Consider the following 26,080-nt stretch of genomic DNA (forward strand, 5'->3'; position numbering starts at 1 on the left):
ACCTGGGGACGAGAAGAAGGTAACTCCGTATCCTGGCCTTCCAAGCCCCGAGTTGCTGTCGATGCTCAGTAGTCATCCAGGATGGGGATAATACAGATGACTGCTAATCCAGCCGGCAGGAAGAGCCTCCACCCGAGACGAAGATGGGCAAAACTCGCACATCGTCAGCGACACAGACTGTGTAGGGACAATACAAACGCAGTGGGTCCCAATCTGTTCCCCCCAACTGTCACCGAGCCTGCGGCAATCTAGCAAAGGCCAGGCGGCTGAGCGACATCACGTGTAACACGCAGTCATTTTCCCACGTCTCGTCTCCGCCCCCTCCAGGCCCGCCGCTGCATAAGCGCAGGCGCAGATTCGCTTCCGGGTTCCGCTCCTCACTACCCACAATGCTCTGCAGCACCAACCTGTCGCAAAGGCCGCATTCCGGCGGCGAGTGAGCGAGTAGCTTTACGTGCGGTGCGACGGCAACGGCGGCGCGCGTCTTCCTCCTTTTCCTACCGCGGGGCCAGAGTCCCTGAGGGAGTCCAGCTGCGCTTAAGTCTGGCCGGCGCGATCTGTCTCCGCAATGCCCCCCAAGAAACAGGCTCAGGCCGGGGGCAGCAAAAAGGCGGAGCAGAAAAAGAAGGAGAAGATTATCGAAGTGAGTACCTACTCCCCTCCCCCACTCACGCCGCGAGTTCTCAGGAAAGCAGCCTCCCGGTTCCCCGCTCCCCGACTCCTGTTCGCGTCTTCTGGGCCCACGTGCCCCTTGCTTTGGCTCTGTGTGCCCACAGCCCCTTCTCCAGCCTCCTACTGACGCTCGCTGCCTCTCATCGCTATAGTGACGCCGCGGGCTCCCCCGCACTCAGCCTTTGCTTCTCCGCCCCACACAGCCGCCTTCACCGACTCCCGTGCGAAACGACCCCCACCCCTACCCCAGTGCCCTCACAGGGTTGTGTCCTCTAGTCACCGAAATTGAAGACGTTTCTAGGCTTGTCTTAAAAAAGAGAAATACGCTGAACTGTCTCGGACCACACTCTTTCTGGAAGGTCGACTTATGACGAGCCTTTGTGTTTCGTGTTTCTTTACCCATCACCTAGGAGTAGTGGTTACTTCCTTCAAGCCAACAGATTACTTCTTGGTGACATTTTTCGATCCACCTCTAAACTGTTTCAAGTTACATGAAGAGAGGAGATTTCTTTCGTATCGTATCACACTGTCTTGTACATGACGCTTGTCACACAGGTTCTGGATTAAATTTAAATCGAAAGACGTTTTAAGGGAGATGAGGTTTCTTGTCACTAGCTGTGTTGTGTTGTATCTGAATTTGTTATATATATATTTATGTAAATTCATTTAGTTCACTGATTCTATTGCCTTTTAATGGCAGAGGGAAGCTATTGACGTTCTTAAATGTTTTATATTTGTAGTCCAACTACTGTATCAGTGAATTTTCTTTAGAGAGTGAACCGTGTTTGAGATAACATAAACGTATCGTATGGACTTCTGTGGTGACTCAGTGGTAAGGAACCCGCCTGCCAGTATAGGAGACGCGGGTTCAATCCCTGCCTCGGGAAGATCCCCTGGAGAAGGAAATGGCAACCCACTCCAGTATTCTTGCCTGGGAAATCCCATGGGCGGGGGGCTGGCGGACTACAGTCCATGGGGTCACAAGTGTCCGACGCGACTTAGCTGCTAGATAACAAGGTATTTCTTTCCCAAATTCCTGCTATTAATCACTCATAATTAAACAGTTCCTCGTGTGCGTTAGAAGTAGTTGGAAAAGCCTTGACCATTTTCCTACATGAGATATATCTGAATAATTAATGGAGAGCCGTTTCAGGAATAGTTAACTTTTCATTAGAACACGAAAAACCTGTTGGGTATTTTGAAATGAGATATTTATTTGTAAATGATTATTTTAATATTCAGTATATATAGCCTTGAAAAATGATAGCAGTGAAATCCTTCAGGGTTTCATTGTATAAACCTAATCAGAACTTGTGTTTGTCAGAATATCACAAAATTTTTAGTGTGTTGATTGGATTTAACTAACATGCTTATTTAGAATTCTAGTAGCTTTGGCAGGGTTCCAGCTCTGAAGCAGAACAGTGTATTCTTACCGCCAATTTGTGCTATTTAAGAACTGTCTTGAAGTAGCATAACTAGAGATTTGAAAACAATCGTCACCTTCACATCTGTGTCTGCTGTACCTCTTTGAACAATCTGGACTCTTGACACTTGGTAAATCTCTGGGGATGGTTACCTGATGGCATTTGGTGCTATGTGAACCAAGGGCATTTTAGGGGTGGCATTTCACTTGTTAACTTCCTTTACTGAGGTTGAATTAACACATTCAACCATGATGCAAAGTAAAACTCACATATAGACATGAAATTAAATATTACATGACAGTTAAAGTATACTTTATGCATTATTGAGTTTTATCTGTGTACAGTTATTTTTAAATATTTAATTTTGTTTTAAGCAGTTGTATTTGAAAATTATAGTATTCTCCTAACTTAAAAATGATAGCTGTGGATTTATTCATCTTGTAACAAGGTTATTTTTAAGGTAAAGAGAAGAGGACTTTAGTTTCATTAATGAAGACTTCACCAAAGAAAAATGGAAAATAGACAGCTGTATTCTGTAGCCAAAAATATTGGAATAGTGGGAGTAAGCCTTTCTGCCCACATTTAATATATGATGAGTGATTTTTTTTAATAGTAATTTTTTTTTTAAATGGTAGTGTGCTGCTTAGATGTTTACTCCCTCCAGAGAGGAACCACAATATTGTAAATTGTAGGTTAAGTTTTATCATTTTTTTGCGAAACTAGATTTGTAGAGAATACTATGTTATTCAGCCTGGTTAGGGAACAGTATATTCCATTTCATCCGGAAAAGCACTTGTTTCATTTTTTTGTACAATTTGAACATTGTTAATAGAAAGGCTTTTTATTACCAAAGCCTTTGAAAGTTAAGATGAAATAAAATATATATATTTTTAATTCTACACATTTTAAATTTAATTTTTATATACAACTTCTAAAGGTTACTTTCCATTGATGGTTATTACAAAATATAGACTATATTCCCCATGTTGTACAGTACATCCTTGAGCCGATCTCATGCAATATTTTGTACCTCACATTCCTACACCCCTATATTGTGCCTCCATAACCACTAGTCTGCTTTTTTTATCATCTTTTTTTTTTTTTTTTTTTTTGTATTTTTAGAGTCCACGTATAAGTGATTTGTCTTTGTCTTATTTCACTTGGTATAATATCCTTCAGGTCCACCCATGTTACTACAAATGGCAAGTTTATTCTTTTTTATGGCTGAGGTGTATTCCACAGTATATATACCACATCTTCCTTATCTATTCATCTGGGATGGACACTTACGTTGCTTCCACACCGTGGCAATTGTAAACAATGCTGCTGTGAACACTGGGTTGCATGTATCTTTTCAAATTAGTGATTTGGTTAGTTTTTTTCTAGGTGTATAACCAGAAGAGGAATTGCTGAGTCATATAATAGTTCTGTTTTTAGTAGCAGTAAAGGATACTTTGCAACAAACTTACAATGAACATGTGGCAGTTGAAACCTGGTTCATACTGATAGTTGATTTTTATTACCATAATATTTGTGGGAAAAGTATTGTCTATATTTGACATGTGAAAGGTTAATATTTCAGAGTCTGGTTCATTTTGGAAAGTTTGTAGGCATATGACCAGAAATTCTAAATTCACCAAAAATTGATAGTTAAGTAGAACATATGCTTTTAAGCAGCACTTTTGAAGAGATTTAAATAAGTGGCTGCACTACCCACCTGTCCCCTCTTCTATACCTCTGTTGCTTCCCCTGCCACCGTCTTAGACACCCACTGTAGAACAGCAGCATACATAGGTTTTGAGAACTTTAAGAAGTAAAAAGAGGCATGAGAGGCAGCATAATTTAATGAAAAGCACCAGCTCAAGGCCAAATAGACCTGGGTTTGAGTCCCATATCTTGCATTAAAATTTCAAACTAGTTTAGTCAAGTTACCTGACCTATCTAAACCACAATTTCTCGTTAGCAAAATGGAGCTAATTCCTATCATTCCAGAACTGTGGGTTAAATGAGATGACATGTAAAGTACCTGACATATGTTCAATTAATAACAGCTGTTGTTAATTCATTATTATAAAAAGAACTAGTTAGGGAAGTTAATCAGACTGACCTGCACTATTTATACAGTGCTTACTTTCTGTCACTTGAAATAATTAACTTACAGTGCCTGCATTTTTTTTCTTTCCCTATTTAACTCCCCCAAATTTCATGAATTCATTTGCATTTATAAGTGTATGCTTCCCTGGTGGCTCAGACAGTAAAGAATCCGCCTGCAATGCGGGAGACCTGGGTTTGATTCCTGGGTTGGGAAGATCCCCTGAAGAAGGGCATGGCTACCCACTCCAGTATTCTGGCCTGGAGAATTCCATGGACAGGGGACCCTAGTTGGCTCACAGTCCATGGGGTCACAAAGAGTCAGACAGGACTGAGTGACTTTCGCTTTCTTTATGAAATGAGTATATCAGAAAAGGTTATGGTTCTGTTAAACATTCATACAGTTGTCTCAAATGGCATATACTATTTGCTTTCTTTGGCTAAAATTTAATAAACTGAAATCAGCTTTGGGAAATGGAAGGTTTCTTAATGGAAAAGAGGAGATAATGGGTTAGGGCAAGCAAATAAAGGATGTCCAGCTAAGGCCTTGTAGCAGCAAAGAAGTAGTAATTGAGACTTAGAGGGACAGGATCCAGGTGTGTAAAGGATGGAGAAAGAGAAGTGATTCTTGTTGCCAGTGAAAAACTTCAGCTAAGGTCAACTGTTTATTACTTGAAGCTGGATTAACCAGAAGCAAAGTATCCATTGCATAGATGGACAAAAAAAATAGAAGAGTGCATGTGGGGATGAAACTAATGAGGTAGAACAGTGCTGGCCTTTGTTCACACTGGTGAACAAAAGGAAGACTCCAGTGATCTTTGAGCACTGTCTATTACTGACCTGCCCTCACACCCTCTTCCTTTTTTCATATATCTTAATTTAAGATATAGAGGCTTGTCTGTAAAAGAAGTAGGATTACTTAAGGGTAAGAAGGGGGAGAAAGTGTCAGTTTTAAGTCAGGTTTGGAGTTCACTGAATGTTAAGACTTTTGAAGCCTCTGGGAGCCATCCTTTTAGAATTACTGCCTGATCTCTAAACTCCTTTGTATTTTATTTCCCGTGCCTGAAACACACATTATTCCTTCCTTATCACCTTACCTTTGGGACCTTATTAATCTAATGAGAACCACTATTTCCCTAGGGTTGAGTGTAACCTCTTAGTCTTCCCATCTACTGTCCCTTGACCCTTAAATCCAGGTTACTCTTGAGATAAGGGTCTCTCCTATATTCAAAAAGAAGGGAGAGGGAGGCTTTAAGTATTCCAGATTGCAAACTATCCTCTTTTCAAGAGGTACTGTTAGTGTATCAGGTCCACAGTGTAGTATTCAGAAAACTTTGTGTACCGACCGACCCTGTAACTTAACTGGTTTCTCTGGGAAGTAGTTTTTCATGGTGGAAAGAACAAGAACGTTACTTAGACTCAAATAATACCTGAACCAGACACAGATCTCAGTGTTCGGGGGAAAGAAAGGAAGAGAAGCAAGCCATCTACAAGTGATAAATTTTACACAGCTCCTTTAATTCCCTCACTGAAGTAAGTATTATTAACCTTTTTGCGTTTGAAGAAAGAGAAACAGGTTAAATAACTTGTCCAAGGTTGTTATTGAGGCAGCAAGTGGCAGAGTTAGGATTTTGGTTCCCGAGTCCTTCCTGTTAACCACTGTGCTTCACCTCCTTGTAATAAGTCTTTTGACTTGCACTGCAGTCCTGAAATGCTAGTAAGTTGAGATCCACTTTACAAATAAGAAAACTGGCAAAGAAGGTAATTTGCCCAGTTCTGTTTGGTACTGGAGCTTAGGCACTCTAACTCCAGAGCTTATACTCGTAAATCATTACACTGTACAGCCTGCCCCTTATTAGCAGTGTTACTTCAAAAGAATTGAGTTTCAATATCCACATTTACAGAATGAGATAATATGAATCTTTAAGAGGATTCAATAAAGTTATATATTCAGGAGTCTATGTTTAGTGAATGCTAGATGTAAATAAGTGTCCTTTATCTCTGGAAAAAACAATAATTTCCAATATCTAATTAGAGACTTTCAAAAGACAACTCATTCATTATCTCTTTAGACTGGTTAATTATGTGCTAAAGCAGTGTAATTAAACCTGAAAAACTGTTTTTCTTCTGGGATCTGGAGCCTGTACACCTCTACCAGAAGCTTTTGTCATGAGTACTTTCTAGCTGGCCAGCACCCCTTAGAGGACTTTTTTCTTTCCCAAATCTTCATATATCAGTATCTGTCTTTCTGTTTGGCCTTGCTCAATTCTTAGTTTGCTTCTCCTCTGTATTAATACAGAAAGCATGAACTGAACCCCAGACAGGCTCTTTTGTGGCAAGACATGTATAGATGGTATTGCACTTTCATGATAGTAACTTTAATCTGAGGTTTTCCATCCCCTCATGAGACCTCATTTTTTTGTAAAAGGAAAGTACTTTATGACATTTCACACCTGGTTGCTGTATGCAGTCATCTCTCCATATGTCACTTTACCTTTAACCATTTTTTTCTTCTAATTGGGTTGTGTATTAAACTCTATAATATATAAACTCTATAAACAAGGGAAGCCAACCATATTTTTTTTTTAAAAATACAGAGAATATCAGCTTGTATATGCCACCTGCCACCTTTTTTTATATGTATAGGCTGTAGGAAATTCATGTAGAATTTTGTAATATCATGCAGTATTAAAGCACAGGCATTTAAGTAGGGAAACTGAAGTTTTGCTATATGGATGGATATAGATGAGATGAATCAGGAGCTGTTTCCCAATGAGAAATAATCTTTTAAAACTAAAATCGTCTTGAACTTTATGATCTTGAGAGCATTGAAAGATATGTTTTATTAGTTTTTTCCACTTCCAGTTTGTTCGCATAGTTATATAAGTATTCTCTACCTATAATAACTTTCTTCTCACTACCCTGTCCCTTCCCTTAGAACTAATATCTAAAATAAAGGCTTTAAAATAGCCACTTAATTTGTTTCAGATTGAATGCCTCTCAAAAGATCTCAGGTGAATTTAAGACCTTTTTGCCCCTTTCTTCCTTTTCAAAGCTCACTTATAAACGAGCATGAAGGAAATCCAAACTCTGACTTGAAACTAGAAGACATCTATAATTTTGAACCTCAGCATACGAAAACTGATAGTGGATGGATGATGGGTTGCTTAACTGATCTTGTAGAACAGAGCGGTTGGGCCTGAGTGCCCACCTAGGAGTGTGCCATTGAGAAGTAAGTGGGTTTGCTCTGCAAAATTTTCCAGAAACTCAACCATGGCAGGTACTAGGTAATGCAGAAGGCAAGGGACTGAAAACTGAGGGTTTAAAGTACAGAAGTAACTGATAGTTTTTATTTATTACCCCTGCGAGAAAGAGGGTGGTTATAAATCAGGAGGCCTCTCTGCTTCTGTAACTAGGCACAAGGGATGTGGGAGGCATGCTTAAAATGTGAGCCTGAAAAGAGCCACTAAGATGTCTATGTAGTAAACTAAGAGACACCTCCTACCTGCTCTCTTCTTCAGTCCTCTAGCCAGGCTTGTTGCTGTCCTAGCCGAAAGATCCTTCTCAAGAGAAAGAGAAAAGACAGGAAAAAAGACTTACGGATACCAGTGTTTGGTGGTTTCCTGATAGGCTTTTCACCTTAGGATGAAGCTCACTCAGTCTACCCTCCTGTGTACTTTCTAGGGTTCTCAAACAAATTACCACAAATTGGGTGACTTGAAACGACAGAAATTTATTCTCTCACAGATACGGAGGCTAGAAATCTGAAGTCCGGTGCAGGCAGGGACAGTGCTCCCTCAAGACTCTAAGAATCTTCCCTTGCCTTTTCTTTCTTTTTTTTTTTTTTTTAATTTAAATTATTTATTTATTTTACTTTACAACATTGTATTTGTTTTGCCGTACATTGACTGAATCCGCCATGGGTGTACATGTTTCTGGTGGCTTCCAGCTGTCTTTGGCATTCCTTGACCTGGAAGCTGTATCACTGTAATCTGTCTGCCTCTTTCTGCACATTGCCTTCTCTCTAAACCTGTTCACCCTTTTCTTCTCTTATAAAGATACTAGTCACAGGATATCTAATCCAGTGTGTCTTCGTCTTAATTTATTATAGCTACAAGGACCTTTTTAAAGTCACATTCTGAGGTCTGGGTAGACATGACCCTGAGGGGACACTATTCATCCTACTGCAGCATTAGTAGTCAGAGACTGTCGTTTCGTGCATGTAAGGTGCACTCCACAAGTGATAGCTGCTATTGTAGTGATAGCTTTCCCAAAGTACTATTTGATAATATTCCAAATTTAAAGTGTTGATTTTTAGTTAGGAATACTTCAATTTTAGTATTTCTATTTTAGCAACAGCTAGTAATGCATGCATTTTAAATTTGAGCTCTTTAATTGTTTAGAGAGGATAGTTCTGTTACCCAAGAAACCAATTCAGAACTTTATGTATCTGCTTATGCAGTATTCCCCAAAATGTGTTAGTAGTAAGTTCATAATCCCTCATTTTTTGCTGAGAAAAATGCTTTCTGAGGTAAAGGAAGATTTAGGATGGCTGCCTCCCCTCTGGGTAAAGGTTTTCAGATATCCTGTGCATAAGAATTAGAAACCCTGTTGAATAAGCATTTTCCTAAACTTATTTGATTGTTGAACTAATTATACTGTTGTAACAACTCTGCACATCCTGTAATACTGATATTCTAAAACAATTCAGAAAAAGCATCATAGACTAACAAGTTTAATGATAGTTATAAGTATGTATTGAATCCTCAGTTCAGTTAAGTTCAGTCGCTCAGTCGTGTCCGACTCTTCGAGACCCCATGAATCGCAGCACACCAGGCCTCCCTGTCCATCACCAACTCACGGAGTTTACTCAAACTCATGCCCATCAAGTCGGTGATGCCATCCAGCCGTCTCATCCTCTGTCGTCCCCTTCTCCTCCTGCCCCCAATCCCTTCCAGCATCAGGGCTTTTTCAGTGAGTCAGCTCTTCGCATGAGGTGGCCAAAGTATTGGAGTTTCAGCTTCAGCACCAGTCCTTCCAATGAACACCCAGGACTGATCTTCGGGATGGACTGGTTGGATCTCCTTACAGTCCAAGGGATTCTCAAGAGTCTTCAACCCCACAGTTCAAAAGCATCAGTTCTTCGGCGCTCAGCTTTCTTCACAGTCCAACTCTCACATCCATACATGACCACTGGAAAAACCATAGCCTTGACTAGACGGACATTTGTTGGCAAAGTAATGAATCCTAATGTATCGTTAATATAAATTGCTAACATATTTCAATACTGTTTCTCATTTAGGACAAAACTTTTGGTCTGAAGAATAAGAAAGGAGCAAAGCAACAGAAGTTTATCAAGGCTGTCACTCATCAAGTTAAATTTGGTCAACAGAATCCACGTCAGGTAAGTAACTTAAATTTCTGCATTTTCTTCATATGGATGTAATACAACATTGTTGCAGATAAAAATGTTTGGTGCTATAATTGTGTTTCAAGACAGTATCCTACTCTGTAAACTTACCTGCATCTTGTCTTGGTTACTCAGCAATACCTTCTAGATACTCTTCCAGGCCATTTTTATGTAGCTCTCATTTATTCCAGTGGCTGCATACTGTTCTATGATGTGGATGTACTGTATCCATCTTTTCACTCTTTATGAGTAATCACTTTGTTTCCAGCTTTCAGACTTTAAAAACAGTTCTACAAGAAATTCTCTTGCACAGGTGTTTTTACATGCATTTGTGCTTTTTATTTATGTAGCATAAGTTATCTGGTGACATATTTCTAAATAAAGGGAAATGAACTTCTAATTTTAAGAAGTTTGCCTGATCATTCTCCATAGAGATTGTAATACTTCACATTTTCATTTGTAGTGCATGAGTTATAGGTACTAAAGCTCTTTTTAATGTTTTCCAATCTGATTAAGTATAAAGTGATACCTCATTTTTCTTTCCCTTCTTCCTAGTGAGTTTGAAAATTTCCTTAAGCTTTTTGACTGTTTGAGTCTACTTCTGACTTTTCCCTTCAAATCCTTTGCTTTTTTGGTTTTTTGTCTTTTTATTGTCAACTTGTGAGAGAGATATAGATAATTTGTGATGTTTCTGTTACATTTTGCTGTACAACAGTCTACATTATAGATAATTTGTGATGTTTCTGTTACATATTGCTGTGCAACAGTTTTTAGTTTTTGTACTGTCAGATATGTCTAGCTTTTCTTTTATATGGTTGAAGAGGTCTCCCCTGCCACCAGATTATGTGTTTTTCTTAGATTTTTTTTCTATTTACAGTCTGTAATTTATCATATAAATTTATTTTGCAGGATATTTCCTTTCAAGTAAATAGCTAGCATCATTTATTTCACTGAATTGAAACATCCCTATTGACATATATTAAAGTCTCATATATATTCGGATCTATTTCTAGATTCTCTTTTCTTTCCCTAAACCAGTACCACATCGATTTTGATTATAGTGGCCTAGTAACATATTCTGTTAGCTGATAAGGCAAGTCCTTTCCTTTAAGACGTTGCTCCTTTTCTGTTTTTCTTGGCTGTTCTTAGGCATTTATTTTTCCAGATGAATTTTGGAATTATTTTTATCAATTGGCAACTCATTCAAAAAACTTCAGACACATGTTCTTCAAATCTCTGTATTCTCGTTTCTTTTTTTTAATGTAGATCTTTTGCTTTGAGTTTAGGATTTTATAGCCACAGACATTTATTTTAAAAAGTACTTTTTTCACCCCCCATCTCCTTTTCCTTAATTTTGAAACACCTTTTTTTCCATCTGAAAATACCAAAATATATATTCATAAGATGGTTAGCTTCTATCACTGATTCTGTGTACAGATTAGTACTTCCAACACTTTTCCTTCTCTTATGCATGGTTTGACTCAAGAGCCAAAAGCTTGATCTTCTACACTGCTGACTTAGTAGCCTGGTCTAATAAAAATGTATGTGCAGGCTTTGGAATCAGATCAGCCTGAGTATGCATCCCTCTATCTTATTTGTTTTATGATCCTAAATTATTTAATGACACTGGTCTTCAATTTGTAGTACAGTGAAAGAGCAATTACCCTTGTAGGTTTTCTGTGATAGTTAAATGAGAAGATAATGTAAATCTTCTGGCATAATGTAAGGATTCATTTCAAACATGTTTCCTCTTCCTGTTTTTTCCTTCCAGTGGGAAGTATATTGACTGGTAATTTAAAATTTCATCAACCTTAGAAAGCCATAAAATGTCTTGCGGACTTGAGAGTACTTTCAGTAATACATTTTTTATAATCTCTCGGGTAACTGGCCTTTTATCTGTGAACTTGAGGTATCTAACCACCATACTTAACACTGGAAATGAGCAGCAGTCTTACTGTTAGAGCCAGGCAAAAGATTCTTCCTCCCCCCACCCCATCCCCACCAAACCTGTGCTGCAGAGGATGACCTTACTTTGTGTCTCCTCTAGACATATTTCTCCCCACACCAGCTCAGGGCCTCAAAGTCACTTACCCCAAGTCCATCTTAAGATACATTTCACTGCCCATGTGGCTGAAGTAGTCAATGCGAGGGTATGTGCTGGGAGTATGGACAGAGTCTAGATCCAAACCATGTCCTCCCCTGCACCTGCTGTCTCCCCGCACACATGTGGTGGAAAGAGGAGGAGCCAGGGATTGATTCTTGCTTTACTGCCGTGCTCCATGTGGAACTCCATGAAACCTGAGTGTTTTAAATTTGAACCTGCTCTTCCATGTCACGAGGTATGTTTGTCAAGTAGGGGTACAAACCATACTTTATTTAACAATCGTTTGATTTCTAACATAAATACTTACAAAAGTGGTTCTGATCCCCACAAACATCTGATACAAAGAATACTTTTATTAAAAATAAAGTGATTTAAGTTTTTATTTTTAGAAAACTTTTCTCATTGTTCTGTTTAAACACATCTGACCACATCATCAAAGCCAGGATTTAGAATGTCTTTAACCCTATTATAATACTTGGCCAGTTCTTTCCTAAAATTTCCTTTCCCTTTAATACTTTCTTGTCCTGGATTTCTATTTATTTCTTTGATGTTTCTTTCGTCCTTTAACAAGCTTTTCAGGTTCTTTTGGCTTGTTTAACATTGATACTCTTCAGGATACTGTTCTCTGCTCTTACACTTTTTTATGGTGTCCAGGCATAATCTCATACACACCCTTTATTATCTGTAAGCAGCTATTTCTAAAATCTTTATCTCAAAGCTGACCTTCTATCCAGGAATCAAGATCCATGTCCAGCTGCCTCGTAAATAGTTCCACCTTTCTGCCCTGTCAGCATCTCATACTAAGTATGTCTAAAACTGAACTCATCTCCACCTCCTGCCATGAAACCTGTTCCTCCTGCATTTCCAGTCTTGTTTAGCATCACTAACCATACAAATGATAGTCCTAGACTCCTCCCTCTCCCTGATACTTCATGTCTAGTCAGTCACTTAGTCCTAACAGTTTTAGCTCCTTAACAGCTTTCTTCCACCTTTTCTCCATCCTTGCTACTAATGCTGTTTTAAGCTCCTATGCTTTCTTGGCTACAGCAATTGCATTAGCCTCCTAATTTTCCTTGCCTTCATTCTTGGACTCCTTTCAGTCAACTCTTCGTAAAATTGTTATTATGATCTTTATGAAATGCAGTCTGATTGTGTCACTGGCTTACTTTAAACTCTTGAATCTCACCCTGTCCACCTGTTGATACAGTCCATATTTTTCATGGATGTCTATCATAGCTGATTCATCTTTGCATTGGTTGAAGCTTCTGTTTCTGCACTTCTTGCTTATCAAAAGAATTCATCCATAAAGTATTAGCTCAGTCTAATTTTCTTAGGCATATAAGCATTCTTTGTTTCCAGAGCACCGTGTATTATATTATAGTTGCTGACATGTCTGTCTTCCCACTAGATTCTGAGCTTCTTTAAATAAGCATCTTTGTCTTTTCATCTTTGTATTCCCTGTCATCTAACATAGGACCTGACATATAAATGTTTGGATGAAACCTCTAATCATATTAGGTATGTAAATTGTGTGCCTGGAACTATGTCATATGTCATGTTTGTTTTGTTTTGTTTGGTCTCCCACATTGACCTAGCCCAGTGTTTTTCCCAAGGGTACTTACAGGTATTTGTGTTGGTGCAATTCTTTATTGTTTGGGACTGTGCATTTTAGGATATTTATATCTCTGATCTTCAAAATGCACCTACTTATTTCTGGGGAGTAGGTTGTTGTCACAAGAAGAAATTCCCAGGTGAGAACCATTTGCTAAAAATGCTGGGCATGTAGCATATGCTTAATAAATGCTATTGCTATAAGCTTTTGAATATGCTCTTAACTTGGCATGGTACCATGTATAGGTTTTTTATGAGTCAATTGCTCTACAAGATTTAGCAATTTCATTTACTAGTTTGACACACCATTTAATATATACTGGAAGGCCATTGTAACATTGATTTTAAGAAGTAAGAACTATATACATGTAATATGTGATTGTCTTTGTTATGTCAGTGATATAGACATTACTGTGTAGTGAAAACAGTTTTATTATATGGCATCAAATTTATATATCATACCTGGTAATATTATAGGTAGCACAAAGTGAAGCTGAAAAGAAGTTGAAGAAAGATGACAAGAAAAAAGAATTACAAGAGCTAAATGAGTTGTTCAAACCTGTAGTTGCTGCTCAAAAAATAAGTAAAGGTAAACTTTAAATTTCAGAAGTGTTTTTACCAATGTAATTCATATTTGAAAATTCTTAAATGTTTTCTTCAGTTGTATATGCTGTGAAAATAATACTCTGTCAAAATTATCTATGTGGATTCTTATTACTCCTTTTTATATGTGCATACCTGTGTCATACAACTGTTATGTCCAGCCATTAGCCCCCCAACCCCCATAAGAGAAGATTAAGGATTTTGGCAGTCTACTAGTTGATTTATAATCTCTGATCTTTGGTGGTAGACACAGCAAACCTATGGTTATAAAAACTGCAAATCCCAAACTCTTGGCACTGCAAGTACATTTATATTTATATTTCTCTTTTGCCTCTTACCTCATTGACTCCAACTAGACAAGTAACTATAGAATAACATATGCACTTACTTGGTTTCCTACCCCTTTGCTCTCTTTTTTTGGTAAGAATAAAGCAAACAAATACAGATATAATGTACTATAGAAAGAACCTCAAAGAAATGTCTTAATATTCACCTATATGTGTGGTATTTCCTCTCACACCAGTGAACAGAAAATAACAAATTAACCAAAAGTATTTGTAGCTTAGAAAGAAGCTGTACTTTGTTATCTGGCAGTTTTTAATATAAATGCTATGTGCTCTTTGACTTAGGTGCAGACCCCAAATCTGTAGTATGTGCATTCTTCAAGCAAGGACAGTGTACTAAAGGAGATAAGTGTAAGTTCTCTCATGACTTGACTCTGGAGAGAAAATGTGAAAAGCGAAGTGTTTACATTGATGCAAGAGATGAAGAGCTTGAAAAAGGTATTTTTTTTTAAAGCTGTATTCTTAAAAGTAGTTATATTTTTGATTTGTTGTTACTAAAATATTTAGTAGCTTGAAGACCATTTCAGTCTTAGTAGGACTTTTTGTCCTGAAGAATAGTTTGTTGTTTTTTGTAAAATCTGAATTTATCATATTATGGCCTTTGATTAAGTAAATGAAGATATTTAAAAACCAGTGGCAAAAGAAAAAATAAATAAAAACCGGTGGCTTATTTTGTCTTTGTCTCTCACTCTTTTTTCTAGTGTTACCTTCTCATTTGCCTGAACTACTTAGATTTGGTGAAAATATCACAACACTGTTTATTCTTACCTTTGGTGTTTTAAAGGAAATGCTTTAGGTCATGAGTTTTATAATATGACTTTCTTGTATAAGAATATATGCAATGCATTTTGGGGACAGTAAACAAAATTACAGTATTTAGTCTCCATATCTCTCTCTATTTAGATACTATGGATAATTGGGATGAGAAAAAACTGGAAGAAGTTGTGAACAAGAAGCACGGTGAGGCGGAAAAGAAAAAACCAAAAACTCAAATAGTATGTCCTTTTCTTGAATTGAGTTGCTTTGGTATTTATCATTAGGGAGAGTTATGTGGCAAGATATTTCTGCTATTTTCTACTAGATTATTATTTAAACTACTGGATCTTTTCATAAAGATAAGGTGATCAGGCTTTGTGTTTGGAATATACAAGTGTCAGTTATGCATAGTTCTTGTTCAAAAGTGACTTAAAAATCCTGTGATGAAAGTTCTTCAAATGCTATTTTCTGAGATGGTTTTACTTTCTCAAACAGGGATGAATACACGTTTTCATAGAAGAATTGTTAACTTTTTATACAAAATGAATGGAGGGAGAACTGTTAAACTACCCTGTCTAATTCATAACTTACTCTGTTTTAATGGTAGGGAGACATTTAATCATAAAAGTAAAAATATTATTTTGTATGAATTGCAAAAATGAGTTTTTGGTACATAATGATTCTAGTATTATTCCAGGAAATGTACTTTTACAAATCAGTGCCCTGTTTCTCAGATTTTACATTCATGTCCACGTACTCATTCTGTAGTATACTTACAAGTGAAAAATCTTGCTGTGTTAGAAAAATTCTGAATATTGTTTTTACTTATCTCTTGTAGTCTTTTAGGAAAAGAATATTGCTTATTAATTTTTCCTTCTTATTTGTAAAGTGTATTACCTAAAACTTCAGTACAGTTTCATCTTGCACCCATTCATACCGTGCTCCCTTCTTATACAAAATTGACTATAATTTCAGTTAATCGAAATAATGTTTGCATCTTTACTGCTTGTGGTTAGTTTTTAGAAAAGATCAAAACAAAGTTATTGGTTTTATTTTCTTGTAACCATTTTTAATTTCTCATATTTAAAAACCACTCTTTGGATTGCATTTACAAAGACTAAATGTCAGCAAATCCTTTTGTATAATTCAGTTTAGAGCAATGTCAAAAATAAATATTTTATACAAGTCCTCTCTAAAGGAAAGTTACCATTGTATTAGATATTTTAAGATTAATGTATATTTACATTTCTGTACACAGGGTATTCTCTACCTAAGTGGTTAGCTTAAAAAAGATGTGAATTGAATGTAACTGTTCCATATACCTAAGCATTTACCTCGGAAACGGACCACACTGAGCCACTACTTGTGATTAATACTGTCTCTAGGTGTGCAAACATTTCCTTGAAGCTATTGAAAACAACAAATACGGCTGGTTTTGGGTATGTCCTGGAGGGGGTGATATTTGCATGTATCGTCATGCACTTCCTCCTGGATTTGTCTTGAAAAAAGATAAAAAGAAAGAAGAGAAAGAGGATGAAATTTCATTAGAAGATCTAATTGAAAGAGAGGTAACTGGTATCTTTTTCCTACCATAAAACTCTAAAGCAGTATTGTGAAATTCTAATATTTACCACTTGGGGGCAACAATAGCATGTTGTTAAGAAAGGGAAAAAATAATACGAATTTTTCTCAAAGCTTCCTTACTTTTTATTTGGTTAATCTTACATGTCAAAAATGTAAACCTAGCCATAATCATGATATTAATTTTAGGATTGTGAAACAGTTTTTTTAAGTGCTAGCCACTGGCTTATCAAACAAATTATTTTCATAAGATTCATATACTGCTATGTCAGTTCATGAAAATGCTTAGTCAGTATTCAGAATGATTGAAGTTTTAGATGTTTTCCTTGATGTCTTTATTTTTTCACCATTTTGCCTAGTTATTTATTGGTTATTTTAACATGTGAAAGGAGACAATTCCTCTACAGCTTTTCATGTATATTTCATCATTTCTGGCCTCAAGGACTCTTCATCTGCTCATCTCTGGTTCAGCACAAGAATTTTATCCTTTGAGCTAGCAGATAGGTTTATTGAGTCAACAGATAAGGCTTCTGGCAGTGACATGAAAATGTTGAGATTATTGGAAATATTAGATTTAGTGTTGTATGCTTCAAACAGTATCCATTTTGCCTTGCTATGGGTGATCTAAATATGTTTTGTAAATGTCTAACTTTGAAGTTATATACATTTGTTCTTGAAAGGATGTATCATTTAGTGTCTCACAGGAGGCAGTATATTGTGATAAAAAATGTAGACTTGAAGTCAGATATATTTGGAATTATTTGTATCCTAGTTCTGCTACATATTAGCTAAAACCTCATCTTTTGAGAATCATAAATGAAACTTGGATGTATTGCTGCTTTTCATATTTATTGTTTTCAGCTATTGATTTTAAGACTTTCTCATGACAAGTTTTACTCACCTTCGATTTTGAAAAGACATCTAGCTCAGAATAATGTATTTTATAATGTTTAGAAATGTTTGTATCTGTGGACACTCATTTTGCTCCTTGCCATGAAAAGTAAAGATAAAGCAGTTAACTGCAGATTTAATGTCTTCATAACAGTCATAGCAAGGACTTAATTGAACTAAGAAAAAATGATTAGATATTATCATAGATAACTTTAGGGGGGAAAAAATTAACTTTTTTATCTTTGCAGCGTTCCGCCCTAGGTCCAAATGTTACCAAAATCACTCTAGAATCTTTTCTTGCATGGAAGAAAAGAAAAAGACAAGAAAAGATTGATAAACTTGAGCAAGATATAGAAAGAAGGAAAGCAGACTTCAAAGCTGGGAAAGCATTAGTGGTATGTCCCAAACTCCTAAATAGGTTTTCTAATCTTTCTTTCATTTTATAATTTCTATATTATGGAAGATTTTATCTCTATTTAATTATGTATATGTCTAAAGTCAGTGACCAGCAGAGATTTCCCTGGCAGTCCAGCAGTGAAGACTCCACTCTTCTACTGCCAGGGGCATGGGTTCAATCCCTGATGGAGGAACTAAAATTCCACATGCTATGTGGGACCACCAAAAAAATAAAGGATTTTTAAAAATAAAATCGATGACTAAGAAATGTTTGAAGTTTGTCCTGAGTTGATATATGTGTGTATTTGAATAGATCAGTGGTCGTGAGGTGTTTGAATTTCGTCCTGAACTGGTTGACGATGATGATGAGGAAGCTGATGATACCCGTTATACCCAGGGAACAGGTGGTGATGAGGTAAGAAAGATGCTTTGGCACTTCATCTTCTCATGTTGATTGAGAGAAACAGAGAGAGTGACACGAGAGCATATAGTTAAGAGTACTAACTTGGAGGCCTTGGTTCAGATCCCTACTCTACCCTGGGAAATTAGCTACACTCTAGGCCTCCACTCTCATCCGTAATACTGCCATAATGATAATCCCTCCGGTCACAAAGTACTTCTGAGAATTAAATGAGTTAGTGAGTTCATATTTGTTTATACTTCTTTATACAACTTGGGATAGTACCTAATATAGTGTTAAATGCTTGAGTGTATTAGCTGTAAAATGTTTTAGTCTCCCTCGCAAAAAAAGGTTTTTGTTTAATACTTTATAATAAAAAAAAATCATGAGACAGAGACACTAAAAGTACAGAGAAGGGAGCAGAAGACAGCAGCAGAATTATTGGTAATAGATAAACTTGGTATTACTAATATTAATATTTTAACTATTAACTATATTGATAAAATAGCAAATAGCTTTTGATTTTTCATATGATTATCATAAAATTCTGACTTCTGCCTTTGAGTTAAAAGATTAAAATTATTGTATATGTAAAACTATGATGTCAGGAAGAAGCTTCAAGTGTGACATTTCTTTTCCTTTCTCAAAAAGTGTATAAAAGAAGTGAATTTTGGCAATAGTCATTTGTTTTCATTTGGCACTGTTAATTTTCTGTCATTAAGATAAATGTCAGAGGTAAAGGGCAAGTAATTTATGAAAACTATTTTTATAAGTAACACTCCTTTTCTGTGTGTTTTTAAAGGTTGATGATTCAGTGAGCGTAAATGACATAGATTTAAGCCTGTACATCCCAAGAGATGTAGATGAGACAGGTATTACTGTAGCCAGTCTTGAAAGATTCAGCACATATACTTCAGAAAAGGATGGTAAGTATGCTAATCTTCATGTAATTCCACAAACTAAGAAACTGTCTAAAGGAGGTTAGACCAGTCTTGGCAAACTTAGATGGCTGCAGGTACCAGACCAGTAACATAAACGTATGATTTGGCTGAATATAGAGGTAGTAAATAGTGGAGGCTGTGGAAATGGGTGGCTGGTTGGATATTGAAGCCATTAACTGAAACTTCAAGGAAATGAAAATGAGTTTGGGAGCACACGAGTATGAGATATTTTGCTTTTCAAAAGTGACATTGTCTAGGATACTGTGTAGACATTCCCAGGAGGAAAAGGTTTGAAAGTCATCTGCATTCATAGCTAACAGGGAATGATTTCACCCAGGCCCAATACATAGGATAAGAGTGTTCTAGAACAGACTGCTGAAAACATTAATGTTTTAGAGTAGTAGAAAGGAAAAAGCTTGGGAAAGTTACTGAGAAGAACAGAATTTCAGGAAGATTAAGTCGGGTGAGAGTTAGAAATAATTAATTATGATTGGGGAAAGAAGCGTAAGAACAGAGCACACAGTTTTCACTGGGACTACAGTGGTATGAGGAGTGAGGAGAACAAGTGAACTTAAATCACTCGCATTTAAGGACTTTTAGAGGGAGACATGGTCATGAGAGAAGGGTCTTTTAGAATATGGGAAATCTAAATATTATCTGTTGACCAGAAAAAAAGGATCTGAAAAAGAAAAATTGAAGACGAAACAGTGCTAGATATAGAATCAAGATCTGGAACTATAAGTAGTTAAGTTTGTTCGATTAAGAATAAGAATGGTGTCGGGATGGGGAATACGTGTAAATCTATGGCTGATCCATATCAATGTATGACAAAACCCACTGAAATGTTGTGAAGTAATTAGCCTCCAACTAACTAAAAAAAAAAAAAAATAAGAATAAGAATGGACAGGAGGCTGGCTCATGTATATTTGGAAATAAAAGATTGCTAATACAATTTATATCTAATTGTGCCTTGAGTAAGAAAAAAAAAAGTTTGGCACAGTTGCTGTGAAGGAAAAGGGTAGACAAAAGTTGAGAGGGGGAAAAAAGCTAAACCTTATTTTTACAGTAAAGAAATACAAGTTATAACTGGAAAAACTGGCCTGCCCTCCTGAGATTTGAGAATGCTGTCAGACTATTGTCTTAATGGCAATTGCAAACTAATTTGCTCCTTTTAGAAGTAAGGCTTTGGTAGTAATAGGCACAATTGCAAGTACCTCAGAGGTTTTAATTCCTAAGAATTTGTCATCGGAGATGTATGAAATAACTTTAAGCTATTGCAAATTCTCTTCTGTTCATTATTGGTGTCATTGAACAAGAAAGGGAAGCATTTTTGTTTTGTCAGTCATAATAACTATAGCCTGAAAGAAGTAGCTGCACAGCCCCAGGATTATTTTTTCCACAATTTGATGACAAGATGAAATGTTCCTGCATTTACACCATTACAACTCGTGTAACTTAACTACTATTTGTAAAACCAAAAACTCTGTAGCTGCTTGTATCATGAACATTTTTTAGATCACATAATCATTTATCAAAATACATGGAAGTTGACTTTAAAAACCTAATTGTTGGGCCATGTAGAGAATACAGAGTTGTATAAAATAAATCTTGCCCTCAAATGTATGAACCATTAAACAATCAGATGTCTTCAGTGAAAGACATATTTTATAGTGGGTTTAGAAAACTGATACAGATAAGCTCAAAAAAAGAAAAATCAGTTCTTGTTAGAGTAATCTTAAGGAAGGCTTTCATGGAAAAAGGAAAAGAAGTATATCAGTCTGTAACTATTCCTAATGGACTAGTGTTTTCGTTTTCTAGGCCTTATTGATTTTAATTTTTATTTTTAGAAAACAAATTAAGTGAAGCTTCCGGAGGTAGGGCTGAAAATGGTGAGAGAAGTGATTTGGAAGAGGACAACGAAGGGGAAGGACAGGAAAATGGAGCCATCGATGCTGTTCCTGTTGATGAAAATCTGTTCACTGGGGAAGATTTGGATGAACTAGAAGAAGAATTAAACACACTTGATTTAGAAGAATGACACCAAACAAGTCAATGAAAAAATTGAGCCAGCTCAACATGAGTTGAAATTGACTACATTAATTTTTTTCCACCTAAAACTCTTCAACAGGATGTTTGTTTCCCATGCTGATTATGGAGGGCTTACTTCCTCCAAAAAAGGAATATTCTCCCTACATCTTGTTTTCTGACTTTGGCTACATCTCATAGTAAGTTCAGAGTAGTTCATGATAAATTAAAGATAAGTGGTCATTGCAGAAAATGATTGATGGTTGTAATTGTCCACTCAAGTAGGAAGTGTAAACTGCTTTTCCAGCTTTTGATTTTCATTGGGCATGTGTTGTTACAAGGACAACATAAATTTAAATTACCCTTCATTTAAGGCAATTTTTAATGAGTGATTCTATTTCCTTTGTATTTATATGTTCAAAAGACTGCCTAAGATATGAGCCTGTACTTCATCAAGGAAACTGCATATGCAGATTCAGTATTGTATATCTTTGGACAATTAGATGGACATTTAAAATGAAACTTCATTAATCTGACAGGAACAACTGCAATGCCCTGTGTTAAACTGTTTGAAACCACTCCCTTTTCTTTTTTGCCAATAAAGTTGTAAATAAAAACAGTGATACAATAAATTCCAAATACAGACCTTTTTTTTTTTTAATGTTTTTCTCTGAAAGTCTTCTGTTTCTAGCTTGAGAATTTTTACTAAATATCTATTAGAATTAACTGTCACAAAAGACACAGACACTTAAAGGATTCTCTTAATGCCGATTACCGGACTGAGTGCTGATAGCACTGCTGTGAGTTTAGTAACACAGATACTTAGCCTCAGAAAGAAACTATGGATGGTGTTATATGAAAGGGTAATTACTGAATTGATAGATCATCAACCTAATTAAGTATCACCTCCATGCATATGGGCTAGCAGTGCAGGTAAAGCTGTTGTACCAAGTACTACTAAAGCATCATTGTGGAGATCCATTGTGTTACACTAGTATATGATGCAGTTGGATAACCTTGTGTAAAAGAGTGTAAAGAAATCCACCAGAAAAGTGGGCAGGGGGCCTTTGACACTGATACATTTTCAAATACGAATACAGTGCTGCTTTTGTTATTTGCTAATCTTAATGGATTTTAAGGCAATTAAGATAATAGCAGTAAAAGGTCAGGTGACCTAGGCCCTAATTATATGATTTTTAAATTCTTTGAACTTTAGTTTCTTTGTCTGCATAGAGAAGTTAAAGTGTTTCTGAATTGTGAAAGCTAAGAAAACATGATTGTAAATCTTATTAGCGATAACATCAAAGTTGATAGAGAAATTGAGTTCTTGACAATTCAGTACTATTAAGGTTTAGACTATCAGGAGCCAAGTTTCCCATCTACGATGGAAGTATACTTTCATACTTTTCTATGAAAGATTTATTTCATTGTTTTTATTAAAAAGCTTTAAATACTTTAATAATGAAACATTTCAATTTGAAGTATTATTTCCTTACAGCAAGCATTTGATTTTGAAAACCAGTTTTCTTTAATCAGTGAGTTAAAAGGAAAATGCTATAGTGTGAAAGTAATTTTCATTACCCACGATTCTTTACACATAGGACAGCCTTCATCTAATTTGCCTGTCTTCCATTAGAAAAAAAATATGCTCAGAGAATGCAAAAAAAAAAAAATTTAATCTGAAAAAAATCAGAATACAAAATTAAATCATATACAGGCATACCTCAGATATTTTGAGTGTTCAGTTCAAACAACTGCAGTACAGCAAAATATTCCACTAAAGCAAGTCACACAAATTTTTTTTCCTGTTACATAAAAAAGTTTTATTTACACTCTACTGAAGTCTGTTAAGTGTACAGTACCATTATGTCTATAGAACAGTGTACATTCCTTCCTTAAAGATACTGCTAAAAAAAAAAGGCTAACCATCATCTCATAAGTGAACCATCACTTCAGGAAGTCACTGATTAATATAAAAAAATCACATCACAGATCATTAAAGCAGATATTATATTAATGCAAAAGTTGGCAATGTTACAAGAATTATCAAAGCATGACGCAGACACAAAGCAAGCAAATGCTATTGGAAAAATGGCGCTGATAGACTTGCTCAGCGAAGTACAGTTTAAAAATGCTGATACTGGACGTTTATCAAATTGAAGGCCTATGGCTTCCCTGCATCAAGCAGGTCTATCAGCATTATTTTTCCACATGTTATTCTTAATGTTTGTTCTTGTTTTTTAAGATATAATGCTATTGTACACTTAACTTAATAAGCTACGTGTGACCTTTTTATTTGTACTGAAAGTGAAAGTGTTAGTTGCTCAGTTGTGTCCAACTCTGCAATTCCATAGACTAGCCCGCCAGGCTCCTCTGTCATTGGAATTTTCCAGGCAAGGATACTGGAATGGGTTGCGATTTCCTTCTCTGACGGATCTTCCTGACCCCCAGGGATTGAACCCGGGTCTCCCTTATTGCAGGCAGATGATGGTCTCAGCCACCAGGAGAGCCCTATATGTACTCTGAAACCAATAAATTTGTGTGACTCACTTTATTGTAATATGCACTTTTATTGCATATTAATGTAATATTGCACATATGTAATACGTGGTGATCTGGAACTGAACCTGTGGTATCTCCAAGGTGTTCCTGTATTATTGACAGTGCAGTTACCCTGTCTTGGTACAACAAATCTGACATTGGCACTTGTTTTCAAAACCATTTACACGAAACTTTAGTTTTGTTTTTTTTTACACATTGCTCTTCTGTATAATTTCCATTGTTAACATGGTAGGTCTCTGTAATCTAATTTTAATTATTTGATGACTTAGCTTCATTTTTAAAGATTTGTGATTTAGGAACTTACAATGTAAGCCCTTCACAGAAGGGCTTTACCCGTATTTCCCTTTAGTTTGTTAATGAGATCATTTTCCTTAACATAAGACCTTTTTATTTTCTTTAACATCTAGGGGTTACGTCAGTCAACACTTTTTATCCTGTACTCAATAATTGTTACTATCATGATCCTATGTCTGCCAAAATCTTTCTAATGCAAAATAATTATAATATTAACTTCTTTTTGCACAGATAATTTATATAATACTATAGACCTACCATGGATGGACTGATGCAAAATTGTGTAATTGTTACATTTTTTTAATATTTGAATTAGGCCATTCTGACCAGTAAGTGGTTTAGAATGTGATAAAAAGGAATCTACAGCATCATATTTACATGTAGCAGATCATAAAGCATTGCATCCATCCTCAGGTTTTAACACACACAGTGCACAAAAGGGAGTTTGTAACAGAAGTTATTACAGATAATTAATAGTATTGAATGAGTTCTATTCATATTCTGTGTAGTGAACTTTGTATAAAGAGCTTTCAGGGTCACAGGCTACAGACTGGTCTTTATATATTAAAGTGGAGATCTGGGATTCTGATACACATACAGATATCTATCTGATACCTATACAGATACATATACTGATTCTGATACATACACTGTTAATGTTAACGCTTCCAGGTATGTACACACTGTTCATACTGTATGAACTTAGGTATGTGTAGCAATGAATGTATTACTACAAGGAATACTATGTGAGAGGTAGTAGGTGGACTACCAAAATCTTGTGTTTGGGGTTTTTGTCTTTTTTTCAGATGCATATCCCATTGGTAATAGTATTTTCTGAATGAGGATAATACCTTGTTTCTCAATTAATAAAAACTACAAAGATAACTTTAAACTAGAATTTAGTACCATCCACAAAATTTCATGGCTTCGCTGGTGGCTAAGACAGTAAGGCATCTGCCTGCAATGCGGGAGACCTGGATTCAGTCCCTGGGTTGAGAAGATCCCCTGGAGAAGGAAATGGCAACCCACTCCAGTATTCTTGCCTGAAGAATTCCATGGACAGAGGCATCTGGTAGGCTACAGTCCATGGGTTCGCAGAGAGTCGGACATGACTGAACCACTTCACTTCACAAAATTTCATAGTATCTTTAGAAATAAATCTGAATACAGCTGAGCGCACATGCACACACACAATCCTGAATGGCATTAGTACAAAATGCATTTCCAAATACTCCCCCTCCATTTTAATGTATGTTTACCCTTTCACTGTTCGTTACCTTCTGTTAATAGGCCATTTATTCATTCAATTAATAGGTTTTTGTGCCTTTTCACAAAGAAGATACTTCTCATAGGCACTGTAGCATGACTTAGCTTAAGACTTTGTGCCTGATTTGAGTATACATTTTAGAAGAGCAGAGTCACAGCTGTGTAAGGCTATGAAATATGAAACTGAAATAGCAAGTACATAACTGTTAATAGGAATGGCTTTTCTATCAGACTGTAGGCAAACTTTTCAGTCATTTTGTATTTACATTTCATTGAGTATTTAGATTTTTTTAAATAAAAATGTCTTTTGTAAAAGTATTTTGATAGACATTTTTCAGGCAAAGGTGGTTATTTTATACTCGGTCCCCAGAGACATATACTGGTTTTGAAACAAATGTAGGTAAAATTAAGTGGTACTTAGGGACTTAAGCACTAGGACTTAATTTTGTTAGCCCTGTCTAGTTAGCTTAATGCTAATAATTCAGAAGACAGTTAATACCTGACCACTTTTTTTGACACTTAATCTTGAGAAAAGGGTATGCGAATGTTTTCAAAGTAGCGTATATATACCAGTTTCAATTTTACATGTGCAGTTGTGTCTCTTTACCTATGAATCCTTTAATCTGTACTTAATCTTACCTAATTTTTAGGAATTAGGTAACTGTATTTCAATGACAAAGATCTACTTTTACATATTTTAAGAATTTTG

At 36.2% G+C, this 26,080-nt stretch overlaps 1 protein-coding gene across 1 annotated transcript; it reads left to right on the forward strand.

Annotated features, from left to right (window-relative positions):
- The first annotated feature begins 424 nt into the window (after window positions 1–424).
- ZC3H15 (zinc finger CCCH-type containing 15) lies at window positions 425–21,894 on the forward strand. Its single transcript, XM_043487968.1, has 10 exons — window positions 425–643; window positions 9,490–9,591; window positions 13,790–13,901; window positions 14,545–14,697; window positions 15,163–15,254; window positions 16,401–16,583; window positions 17,736–17,882; window positions 18,197–18,298; window positions 19,086–19,209; window positions 21,072–21,894. The coding sequence occupies exons 1-10, from the start codon at window positions 569–571 to the stop codon at window positions 21,260–21,262; spliced, it is 1,281 nt and encodes a 426-aa protein (XP_043343903.1). The 5' UTR covers window positions 425–568; the 3' UTR covers window positions 21,263–21,894.
- Window positions 21,895–26,080: the final 4,186 nt, after the last annotated feature.

Source organism: Cervus canadensis, chromosome 15, assembly GCF_019320065.1.
Source record: "Cervus canadensis isolate Bull #8, Minnesota chromosome 15, ASM1932006v1, whole genome shotgun sequence".
Taxonomy (NCBI): domain Eukaryota; kingdom Metazoa; phylum Chordata; class Mammalia; order Artiodactyla; family Cervidae; genus Cervus; species Cervus canadensis.